At 38.2% G+C, this 13,190-nt stretch overlaps 2 protein-coding genes across 2 annotated transcripts; both read left to right on the forward strand.

Annotated features, from left to right (window-relative positions):
* The first annotated feature begins 3,014 nt into the window (after nucleotides 1–3,014).
* On the forward strand, nucleotides 3,015–4,644 carry LOC131952418 (uncharacterized). The gene is made up of 2 exons (XM_059315052.1): nucleotides 3,015–3,109; nucleotides 4,121–4,644. Exons 1-2 carry the CDS (start codon nucleotides 3,064–3,066, stop codon nucleotides 4,582–4,584), a joined length of 510 nt encoding a protein of 169 aa, XP_059171035.1. The 5' UTR covers nucleotides 3,015–3,063; the 3' UTR covers nucleotides 4,585–4,644.
* Nucleotides 4,645–6,503: 1,859 nt separating this feature from the next.
* LOC131952419 (perlucin) lies at nucleotides 6,504–12,330 on the forward strand. The gene is made up of 3 exons (XM_059315053.1): nucleotides 6,504–6,629; nucleotides 11,009–11,166; nucleotides 11,817–12,330. The coding sequence occupies exons 2-3, from the start codon at nucleotides 11,121–11,123 to the stop codon at nucleotides 12,278–12,280; spliced, it is 510 nt and encodes a 169-aa protein (XP_059171036.1). The 5' UTR covers nucleotides 6,504–6,629; nucleotides 11,009–11,120; the 3' UTR covers nucleotides 12,281–12,330.
* The last annotated feature ends 860 nt before the right edge of the window (nucleotides 12,331–13,190 follow it).

Genomic DNA, 13,190 nt, shown 5'->3' on the forward strand with positions numbered 1-13,190 from the left:
TAAACACAAGAAGTTCAGAGGTGGAACAGCTGTCCAGCGACTGACTGATCCATTGTAATTGAAAAATTGCGAAACTTGCTAGCATTTTTCGATATTTGAGTCTTATTGTTTTCATCCAAAGTCTGCAACACTTTTTGTAACGGTAATTGCAACCAACGCTACAATTTTCAAATTGTTTTAAATTTTCTGGACAAAGTTCCTCAGCCACCTCCAGCAAACATTTTTTTCTGTGGACAAAACGATCTCAGCGGGCCGGATGAAAGAACCTCGTGGGCCGCATCCGGCCGCATCCGGCCCGCGGGCCGTAGACTGGAGACCCCTGATGTAGAACAAGGAGGCAAACTACAAAAAAAAAAACTACAGAGGATACAGAAAAAGGATAATGTCAGACATTGCACTTAAACTTCCTTGTGCCAGTTGGAATGCTAGATATGGATGTTGGCAAAATAAGGGTAGGAAAAGCGTAAGAAAGATAGTCAAATGAAACAGACGAAGAAGGCGACGAACTGGACGTCAAGGTGGTCCCAACCCGACTACTCCGACCAGAGGCAACGCCTTTGGTGCCAAAAGTGGTCGCCCGGGAAGTGCAGGAACAGGTGGGTGTCAGACCAGTCCCACACCTGTCCATGTGATTGTCAGGTCAGCCCCACACCTGGACCCTGTGATTGTCAGGTCAGCCCGACGTCTGACCAGGTGATTGTCAGGTCAGCCCCACACCTGGACCATGTGATTGTCAGGCCAGCCCCACACCTGGACCCTGTGATTGTCAGGCCAGCCCCACACCTGCACCAGGTGATTGTCAGGCCAGCCCCACACCTGGCCAGGTGATTGTCAGGCCAGCCCCACACCTGGACCTTCGACATCAGAATCAACTACACCAATCACACCTAGCAAAGAACCGCCTAAAACGACATCAATACCATCTGCACCTATCACACCTACCAAAGAACCTTCTATAACTTTAGCAGTTCCAAAGGCACCAATTGCACCTACAAAAGAACCTCCTAAAACGATTTCTGTTCCAACTAAGAATCCTACAGATCTAAAAAGGAAAAAGGACAGCCCCACAGAGGTAAAGCCAAAAACGAAGAGTAAAAAAAAACGGAAAATTGGTACAAGGGGAAGCAACAATTGCACAAGAATTCACGAAACAAAAACATGATAGTCGAACCTGCCTTTTCTGCCCTAAGTACCAAACAAGAATGGAAGCTAGAGAGCATGAAAATGCCGAACACGTTAAGTTCAAACAGTGCAAAACCTGTAAGGATACAATTGTGCACAATAACATAGCAAGACACTGTCAGGAAATACATAATGAAATTTTAACAAGTTGTTGCTTTTGTGATGTAATCCTGCCACCAGTAAGCGCTATTAAGCATCTGGGAGCACTCCATTTTGATGTCTTGACTCAGGAGCAGAAAGAAGATATAAGAAGCATGTCACACTATTTTGAAGAGTAGTTTCTTTAAAATATAGAACTCTGTTAACTCTATAGACGTTTTGTATTAGAAATGTAACAACATGTATTATATGTATATACTTTTATGCAAACCTACTCTTGCTGCCAACCCTTGGGAAGGTAAAGCAGCAAGAGAGGAACAATATTAAAACGGGAAAAAAAATTAAAGCAAATATATATATATATATATATATATATATATATATATATATATATATATATATATATATATATATATATATATATATATAATTTGATATAAATTATCAAAATGTAGTCAATAAATGATATTTATATATTTAGAAGAAGCTTAGCATATGTTTTACACAGAGTTTCTTCCAGGCATCTCTTCGGGGGTGGGGGGGAGGGGCAAACCCCCCCGAAATTTTTTTACCGCCCCCCCCCCCCCGAACGAAATGAAATTTATATAATTTATATAGAAAATATATACTTTTAACAGTGTCCGCCCCCCCCCCCCCCCGAAGAAAGTCTACCGCCCCCCCCCCTAAATTTCAAGTGCCCCCCCCCCCGGAGAAAAAAGTCTGGAAGAAACACTGGTTTTACATAATGCAATATATTAGTACTGTTTGTCAATGCGTAACCTCTCGTATATTCTTATACGCGTGACTTTGTTTTCTAAACCTGAGTTATTTAAGTGTATGTAATGCCTGCGCTTGGATCAGATTCATCAAGGCACGTGTACTCACCGTAATACTTTCGGTAGAGCAAACTTTGGCGACCTGACAGATGTTAGTTTATATGATTTTAGTTTATATATATATATATAAGGGTATATGAAGGCATATATGTGTGCACAAAGTTTTACAACACGTTTAAATTCTTATTTTTACACTTTTCTACAACAAATATGCCACGTATTACTCCTTAACAACGCCATTACATCGCCACATACTCTTTCAATATGCTCTGTAGGGTATCTGCTTATCTCTAGGATGAGAATCCAATTCTATCTTCAAATACATGAGGGAATCAATGAGTTATTTCAGTTCTTAAACTGTCAGCGGCAGATCGATGCAGCGATCCTAAAATTGAACTTTTTTGAATTTTAAAGCTTACATACTGAAACTTTCGGGTTGAGAAGCTCGAATGTCCTTTAAAAACAAGATATCATACGGGTGGAGATTTGTTACAAAAAACGGTAAAACGGATTATAGCTAGGAATACCATCAGATTCATAATCCTTTGGTTTTAAAGAAATTACTGTCAGGATAATCCTTTAAAAGTTATTTGCGAAACTCGATAAAATAGGTGCAAAGGCGTTACGGACTATTTCTTCACTCGTTTAGATTTGTAAAACTGTCATCCTATTTATATCTTTTACTTTCTATATAATTTATAGTCTTGTCTAGATTGCTCCAACTAAGACATTTATATTTAATTTTGTAATCATTTTTCGCACCCTTCATGTTTTTAATAACTTCGCCTTTGACTTCGCCTATTATTTTTATATACATATTTTTAAAAAAAAACGTTTTCTGAATCACAGAAAGACTACACATATTTGTACAACAATACTTTAAAACCCGGGCCACACAGACATTAGGATACACCCTCTCGGCTGTTCCTGAAGAGATTCGACCAACATGTTGCTGTTCATCGCTCTGTTGCTTCACGTCTTCTCCGGCTTTGGTAAGTTCTACATGTCGTAATGTGATAGGGCCTTCTCCGGCCAGTCGCGTAGCGAGGGGGGGCGGGGGGGGGGGGGAACATATGTCCCCGGTCGTCGTCCTTAGGGGACGCCAAAATGGGTTGGAAAAATAAATTGAAAGGTTGAGGGAGGTGCAAATCGAAAGTGAGGGGGGGGGGGTGCAAATGGAAATCTCGAGGAGGGGGGGTGCAAATCGAAAACTTTGTCCCCGGGCGCCGGGAAGGGTCGCTACGCCTCTGTCTCCGGATATGGTAAGTTCCACATGTCGTAATGCTTTAGTCATTCTTCTGGCTTTGGTAAGTTCCCGAACGGGACAAATGTCACAAAGCCACATGCAAGTGTCCGTTCGGGAAACTACCTTAGGACACCCGGCGTTCTTGCAAGTATCGGGAAAACGCCCTGTTCCTCTGGTATCACTTAGGTTTACAACAGAATTTCACTTTCTCCCCCATAGGCAAAACAAGCATCACAGTATACGGAGGTTTTTCTGTTCTGAGACAACTTAAGGTCTTGCGTGCATGTTTCATTATTGGAGGGGTTGGATGGGGGGATCACTCTCGTACACAGTCGCTCAAGCAATGGTCACCAAAAATAGACTTGGAAAAAAATGAAGAATCGGCTAATGCATGTTGCCAGCAGCCAGAAACAGACATTTGTTTCCTCCCCTTGATTGTAGTGCACCATCTGGAAATGGGGAAGGTGGGGGGGGGGGGGGGGGGCTCGAGTAGGCGACATCCTACAGTAAAGAGTTACTTTACTCGTGACTTTCCGTTAGAAAGCTCGAGTTTTACCCCTAGAATAAACCGTCGACAGACATTGACGGTATTTCTCTGAACATACTTGTTCGATATTTTAATCAATTTTAATTTCTTTAAAGTCTATAAATTGGAAATGATGGTATAATTCTAAATTTTGCAAACGAATACGACTGAGTACTTTTAGTCATGTGACATTTTAACAGTGTTTTCTATAATATCTATATTCTTACACAGCTGCTATTAGTGATTCCGGAGAGCCATCTCTGTGTTCAATGTTGGAATATATGGGGCCTCACAATGAAAGCAAGTATTTTCTCTCCAAGTTTTACTACATAAACGCACAACAAGCTCTAAATATATGTTCAATATGCGGCATGTACCTAGTAGAGGTCAATGACGAAAGTGATTTCAAGTTTGTGCAAGACATTGCCAGGAATTCCAAAACTGAATATCTTCTGCTTTCTGGATCTGACGCGATTACGGAAAACAATTGGGTCTTCCCAAACAATGAATCGGTCAAGTATAAAGCTTGGTCAAGCGAAAATCCAGACAACCATCTAGGTGTTGAAGATTATCTATCCATTGCTAAGGTGTTCGGCTATAGAATGAATGACATGCCAGATCCACCAAATAATAATTACAAGTTCCTTTGTGAAAGAGGTATTAACTCTGATGATCCGCTTGACCAGGTTAAATAAAATTGTAACTTGGGGTCAATCAACAGAGTTTTAAATTAAACATTGATTTCAAAGCTTTCAGATTGTTTTTTTTTGTATATTATTATTAGTCCCGTTGAACTTTTTATTTATTTTAAGCCTTTTTAGTAGCTTTAAACTTCTTTATATCATTGGAGAAAACTTGCGAAATGCACAAATCTTGTAAGAAAGTTTCCTTTACTGAGCCAACGTATTTCAGTATGCAGAATAAGATCATGTTCTTTATCTTCAGTACCTTCTAACAGGGCCTTGAAAAGTCGGGTTGGTATTGCAAAGGAGCTGCTCGAATAGAATTGATTATTTTTGTAACTATTTTCATGACGTGTTCAAATGGCAAAATTTTACAACACAGAGCTTCCTGGTGAATAACACAATGGTAGGACATGAAGTTTGAAATTGAATCATCCTTCATGCAGAGGGCTATAAATCCTTTGTTTTTACCCATCATTACTGGCGCCCCATCAGTGGTTATTGCAGACAGCTTGTGCAAAGGCATATTTATTGACTTGGCGTATGTTTTAATGTATTATAAATATCCTCACCCATTGTCTGTCTTTTCATAGGTAATATTTGTAACATATCCTCTTTTACTGTGAAGTTATTAAACACCATTCTCACCATAACTGCTAACTGTGCGGTGTCTAATATATCTGTTGACTCATCAAATTGTAGCGAGAACTAATCACATATTTCAAAGTCAGTTTTTAACTGAGTTTGTATGTCTGTTGAATTTGCATGTATTTTTCTTGTGACTGTGTTATTTGACAACTGTAAGTCTTGTATTGCTGAGACAATCTCACGTTTGTCAGAAAATCCATCAATCAAACAATCGGCACCAGTCAAAAATAGTTCCTTAAACAACTCACCATCAATGAAAGGTTTCTTCTTTTTTGCGAGCATGTGAGATATTTTGAAAGAAGCAATAGTGGCCTTTTTAGAATTTTCCACATGTCTAGTAAAAACAGTCTGTTGTGCTGTTAGACTTAATTTTAGATTACAATTGTTTTTCTTTCTTACTTCAGATTTAAGAGGATAATTCACATTAAAAGTGCCATGATTTGTCTGAAAGTGTCGTTCACCGTTACTTTTTTTTCAGCACTGCAATGCTACTACCACACAACAAACAAACGCATTTATTTTTCAAATTAACGAAACAATATGATTCCTCCCAGTCAGTGTTAAAAGTTCCTATGTAACTGTCGCGACCCGAACAGGGCAGCAATCACAATGACAACGACGCGGTTCCAGGCGGGGAATGCTTTTTGCACATCACTCCATGTACACGCGGAAAACCCGAAGTGAGCCGATGATCGCCGAAGCAATCAGAGTCATGTGCCTTGTGATTTGGCGCCTTCGGCGTTTATCGGATCAGTTCGTTCCATTCGTTCACTTCGGAAACTGTAGCTAGGACACTGTGTCATGAATTTTTCAGGACGTGCCAGTGTACACCGTGCAGGAGGATACAGGAAAAGGGCAATGGCGGACATTGCATAGAACCTCCCTTGTGCAAATTGGAATGCCAGTGAAGGGGGAGAAGACAAGAAAAGGCAATGTCGGAAATTGCACTGAAACTTCATTGTGCCAGCTGGAATTCTGGCAAAATATTGATAGGAACAACGGAGGAAAGATAGGTCAAATGAACCAGACGGAGAAGGCGACTGGACGTCAAGGTGGTCCCAACCTGACTACTCCTTTCGTGCCAGAAGTGGTCGCCTGGCAAGTGCAGCAACAGGTGATTTTCAGGCCAGCCCTATACCTGGACCAGGTGATTGTCAGGCCAGTCCCACACCTGGACCCTGTGATTGTCAGGCCAGCCCCACATCTGGACGAGATGGATGCGGAGGACGACGCATCAGACGCGGATGACTCATTCATGAACCCAGAACCACCAGAGCAGCTGCGGAGGTCAACCCGTCTGCTACGACCAGTGGAGCGACTCAACCTGGCGCATCAAGTGGTGACCAGTGCCAACACAAGAGCTTCTACCATTTTATATGGAGAAATATTTGAGTGTTCAGAACTATAATGTATGTACTACTGTACTGTAATTGTTAAAGTACTACTATTTATGATTATTGTGAGTTGTAAATGTAAATGTTTAAGTATACCCATTTTACATTTATTTGTGAGGAGGGCTATAGGCCTATAACATATACCATGGGTTACCAGTCAGAAGGTATGATTTGTAATTTATTTGGTTGCGGCTCATGTGGGACCGCAAATGTTGATGTATTTTTTGTGCTCTTCTGTGAGCAATGTCTCCGTGTTCCCATGTCATGTGACCTCTGGGACCCTGGGTAGTTGTACCTGTATCCGCGACATTCAAACCCCAGACTGCTGATGGCCAGGACCATTAAGTTGTTTAACTTGGTTATGTAGACCTAATGAAATATTTATGTTTTATTATCAGACTAGTGCCGCATGTTGCGGACTAGTTAGTATATATATTTATAGTACTTGTTGACTGTATTGAATACTGGCCGAAAACATTCTATTGTATGACACCCGTATATTTAAGCTATAGCCCACATGTGGTGGTGTATTCAGAAATGAAACCTATTGTTTGTTTACATTTGTTTTAGGGTTATATACTGTACATTACTGTACAACTAATGTAAATGGATTTGCCGTATACGGATTTGCCGTATATGCAGTAAAGTCAGGATCTATCAACAAAAGCGTCATTGATCGTTTGTGTATTATCTCTTAGGGTAATCCCTTAAAAACACTACACCTAAGTGGGTGACATCACACCACATCCCCGCTGAGCCGGTGTTACACTACGATTTATTTTTTAATTTGTTGCGTAAATTTCAATGAAGCTGAGGATAAATATTAGGTTTTTAAAATGTCCAGGTCCTCTTGGACAGAGCTAGACCAGCCCTGCTTAGATGTTTTATAGATATACATTCAATGAACGTGTGCGACTGTTGTTTGTCTGGTTTGGTATCAAACAAAAACAAACACTTGAAAATTATTTCAAACAAAAGTTTAACACGCTGAGCAAGATAAAAGTTTCAAGTTGATAAAACTTCACAAACATTCCAAAATAAAAGTTTCAACCTTAAAAATCTTCACAAACATTCGAAAATAATAACCTCACTATTAGGGCAAAATATTTTAACAATGGAAAATTTCTCATTAAGGCTCAGAGAAATATTTTAGATTTAGAAAGTAACATTACTTGATTCCTCCCACTTAGAGTACGAAAAGTCTTCTTCACTTCACTTCAGAACTTTATTCATCACACTAGACGACACGTCTTGTCTCCAGTTACATTCTAAGTTACCTTGATACTCACTTGGCACACACACACTAAGAGACTGAACATTCAAGGGACATTACTACGATATATAATATACAACGGATGTAACAATAACTAACAAGACATAACGTAACATAATGCACTTGAGAGCCTTGTCTACAAAATATTTTAAATATAAAAAATTCAAAAGCTTTCACACACATTTTTAAAATATAAATTATTTAAAATAATTTTACACAAAATACCTTAAATAATAAACACTTTGAAGACTGTCAAACATAACAATATAGAGACTCAGCAGTCTGCAAAAATGCTTAAACCAATATAATATTAAACCTTTTTAACCTGGTTAAAACAAATTTCCTAGAAAACTCATTTAGTCTCGGCCGTATTTTTCAACGTTCACCAAATTTTAAAATTGGGAAAAAAATTACTGTAGTATTTTAACATTATTTTCAGCCTTTTTAAGGCTTTGTACACAAGACATTTTAAATTAAACAGGAAAAAAGTTGACTCATGTCATGTAAACCTCATTCAGGACTATTCTCATCAGCTCACCAAAGTTGGCGTTTGGATGAACGGTGTCTAACCACATCCGACTATTATTTTTTATATACTGTAAATAGAGAACAATCGAACCGCGAGCTGTCGGGATGCCAACCTTCTATTCGCACAAACTTCCCCAGGAGTATTCTCAACAATTTCCCAAAGTTTCATTACGGTCGGATGAAAGATGTAGTAATGATTGAAAGACAAACAGAAAAACATAATATATTGCTTTATTATTTATGGTATATATATATATATATATATATATATATATATATATATATATATATATATATATATATATATATATATATATTCAAATATATTTTTAAAATAAAATTAAAATATTAAGCTGATGGACAAAATTGACAGCCCCACATTGGCGCCGAAAGAAACTCTTACAAACATCATTTACGTGACCTTATCTTGTGTCAGTGGCGTAGCGAGGTCGGGTGTCACGTTGCCACCCCCCAGTAAGAAATATATATATATGTATATATATATATATATATATATATATATATATATATATATATATATATATATATATATATATATATATATATATATATATATATATAAAATTCCATGTACATTTGTATGTGTATATGTATTCAAATATTTTTCTCCTAGCTGTATTTAATTTTTACCTCTCCCCCACCCCATACACCGATTTTCATAGGTTATTACGATTCTTAACCAAACCGTTTTTCTCAGGCATATATATTGCAACGTTGAGTTGATGTAATTCCCTCCCCCCTCCCCCGTCACGCCCCCCACCCCCCCCCCCCCCCTGGATTGCTTTAAACTGTGCTCAGACAATACTAACGATATGTATCTATATTCGGTTATAAATTCAGCTGGATGTTGCACGTTTTCTTTATCATTAGCAGGTTTAGCTCATGGGGTCACCCCCTCCACTTGTCCATTTTGCTCTTAAAAGACTATTTAATTCACTCTAATTGATCATTTAATTAAGCGGAATTATCATTCTTCTGTATATATTTTGCTATTTTTTTGCCTTGGTGTCACCCTCCCCATATATAGTGTCACCCGGTGCGGTCCGCCCCCCCCCCAACCAGAGTTTCTTCCAGGTATCTCTTCGGGGGGGGGGGGGGGGGTCGAAGCCCCCCCGAATCCTTTTAACCGGCCCCCCCCCCGAACGAAATGAAATTTATTTAACTTATATAGAAAATAAATACTTTTAACAGTGTCCGCCCCGTCCCCCCCCCCCCAAAGAAAGTCGCCCCCCCCCCCCCGAAAATTTCAAGTGCCCCCCCCCCCCCCCCCCCGCGGAGAAAATAGTCTGGAAGAAACACTGCCACTAACTCTTGCTACGCCTCTGTCTTGTGTAAAACATAAAAAAGATATAATCCGTACTTGTTTATCCTAATCTCAAACGGGTAGAATCTTTTTGTATACACAAAAATATAGTTTTTAAACAACAAAAAATTACATGTTTGCGTAGAAGCTTAACAGTAGCATACAAAAAGTTTAATTTTAGATTCATCTTGATCTTCTACGGGCCATTTAACAACATGGATGTTCCGTACCCGCATGTATTTGCTTAAAGGATTGAAGTCTTATTCTAGAGATAATCACAGCCTTGACAATGTACTGAACATAGTTCACTTGTATGAGGGTGAAGCGACGGCGACGGCATAAGCGAAGCAATAGCAGATTAGAAGGTGCTATATAGAGATATACATATACACACACTCTTACTCGTATACGTATGCTTGGTTTTTTTTATCGCTTGTATACTGGATGATATCTTTGATTAGGTTATGAATATATATATATATATATATATATATATATATATATATATATATATATATATATATATATATATATATATATATATATATATATATATATACTTTTACAAAACCTCTAAAATCTCATTCTCACACTTTGCTACATCAAATATGCCACGTATCACTACTTAACAACGCCATTACATCACCGCATACTTTTTCAATATGCTCTGTGGAGTATTTAGGTGCTTATCTCTAGGATGAGACTCCAATTCTATTTGCAAATACACGAGGGCATCAATGAGTCATTTCAGTTCTTAAATTGCCAGTGGCAGATCGATGAAGCGACCCTAAAATTGAATTTGTCTGAAATTTTAAAGCTTCCGCACTGGAACTTACAGGTTAAGAAGCTCGAATGTCCGTTAAAAACAATATATCATATGGGTGGGGATTTGTAAAGAAAACAATAAAACAGATTATCGCTAGCAATACCATCAGATTCATAAACTTTTTGTTTTAAACAAATTACTGTCAGGATAATCCTTCAATAGGGGTTTGCGAAATCCGATAAAATTGGTGCAAAGGCGTAACGGATCATTTCGGCCCTTGTATAGAGCTGTAAAACTGTCATCCAATTTTTTATCTTTTATATTATTTATTTGTATTTTATAGTCTTGTCTAGATGGTTCCAACTAAGACATTCATATTTAATCTTGTTATCATTTTGAAATAATTTTTCGCCCCATTCACTTTTTAATAACTCCATATCGGCTACGCCATTGTCTGCGACTTTTATTTTTATATTAAAAAAAAATTTTTTTTGGAATCACAGAAACACACATGACCCCCGCACCACATAAATTTGTACAACAATACTATAAAACTTGGCTCATGTAGCTATTAGGATACATCCTCTCGGCTGTTCCTGAAGAGATTCGACCAACATGTTGCTGTTCATCGCTCTGTTGCTTCACGTCTTCTCCGGCGTTGGTAAGATCTACATGTTTTAATGTATTAGTGCCTTGTCCGGCATTCCTAAGTTCCCAAACTGGACAAATTTCCCAACGCCACAAGCAAGTGTCCGTTCAGGAAACTACCTTGGGACACCCGGCGTTCTTGCAAGTATCGGGAAAACCTCCTGTTCCTCTGCTAGACACGTAGGTTTACAACAGACTTTCACTTCCCCCCTCCCAATAGGCAAAGCAAGCATCACAGTATAGTTCTGTTCTTAGACAACCTAAGGTCTTGAGTGCATGTTTCATTATTGGAGGGGTTGAATGTGGGGGGAGTATGTAATTATCTTAAGCACGTTGCCAGCAGCCAGAAACAGACATTTGTTTCCTTCCCTCGGTTGTAGTACACAGCTTGGAAATGGGGAGGGTTAGAGAAGGCCACAACCTACAGTACAGAGCCCGATTACTTTACTCGTAACTGCCCGTTAGAAAGCGCGAGTTTTACTCCTAAGTAAACACCGGCCACCGACATCAGAAAAATGGCATTTTTCTGAACATGCTTGTTTAATATTTTAATCTCTTTTCATTTCTTTCAAGTCTATACATTTTTCAAGCGACAACGAATGTTAATTTTTCGTCATGTGTCATTTTAACAGTGATTTCTATAATGTCTATATTCTTCCACAGCTTCTAGTAATGATTCTGGAGAGCCATCTATCTGTTCAATTTTGAATTATTCGGGAGCTCACAATGGAAGCAAGTATTTTCTCTCCAACTTTTACTACATGTACATACAACAAGCTCTAGATGTATGTTCATCATGCGGCATGTACCTGGTAGAGGTCAATGACGAAAGTGAGTTCAGGTTTGTGCAAAAAATTGCCAGGGATTCCAAAACCGAAAGTCTTCTGCTTTCTGGTTCTGACAAGATTAAAGAAGGGAAATGGGTCTTCCCAAACAATGAACCGGTCAATTTTAAAGAGTGGACAAACGGTGCCCCAGACGACGCTGGCACTGTAGAAGATTATTTAGCCATTAATCGGCCTAACGGCTATAGAATGAATGACGTGAAAGATGAACCAGCTTATATTTACAGGTTCCTTTGTGAAAGAGCGATTAACTCTGAAGATGTGCTTGACCAGGTTAAATAAAATTGTAACTTTTTGTCAATCAACAGAGATTTAAATTAAACATTGATTTTAAAGTTTTCTGGACGTTTTTTTATGTTATTATTAGTCCCGATGAACTTTTTTGTTGTGTGTTTGTCTTGTTTTTGTATTTTTTGTGTGTTAATTTTTTTTGCTTTGATGTTTGTTGATATTTTGTCAGTGTGTTTGTTGTTGCTTTGCTGGTGAGTTTACAAAACTTTTTTATTTCAAGTCTTTTTATAAGCTTTATGTTATTAAAGAAAGATTGCAAACAAGATTTGAAGCACCAATACCAAACCGATTATTTTTCAAACTTGAAAATGAGTGAGTGCGTGATGGCGTGGTGGCTTAGTATTAGCTTCCGGAGACTACATGCATCATTTTCATACCAATATGAAAACAATATGCAATCCAGAATTAGCTGATAGCAAAGACCGTGCTGATATTTAAACCGCAGCTCCCAAAGAAGTTAGATTTGAATCCGGTCTTAGTAAACTACTTGAAAACATTAGAGCGTAGAACAGTTTCATTTCCTTTCTTCATTATTCATTACATAAAACACATTTCAAAATCCTGATTCTAATTTCAACTCTAGACCTATATATTACCTTAGTCCTAATCAAAAGACAAAGACGAAAAACCCAGGAAATCACCTCACCCTAAAATTAACCCAAAACCAAAAACAACACTACACATTCATTTAAGCCTAACCCTGATCCTAACAATAGTCCTAGCCCTAGCCTTTACCCTAGCCCTAGTCCTAGTCCTAGCGCTAGTCCTAGCCCTTGCCCTATACATATATATATATATATATATATATATATATATATATATATATATATATATATATATATATATTACAGATAGATTTTGTATTTAAACAAAAAGCTTTTTAATTAATCGTGGGATCTTA

The sequence above is a fragment of the Physella acuta genome, unplaced genomic scaffold (genome assembly GCF_028476545.2).
Source record: "Physella acuta isolate Inbredline_101_S28 unplaced genomic scaffold, ASM2847654v3 ptg000872l, whole genome shotgun sequence".
Classification (NCBI taxonomy): domain Eukaryota; kingdom Metazoa; phylum Mollusca; class Gastropoda; family Physidae; genus Physella; species Physella acuta.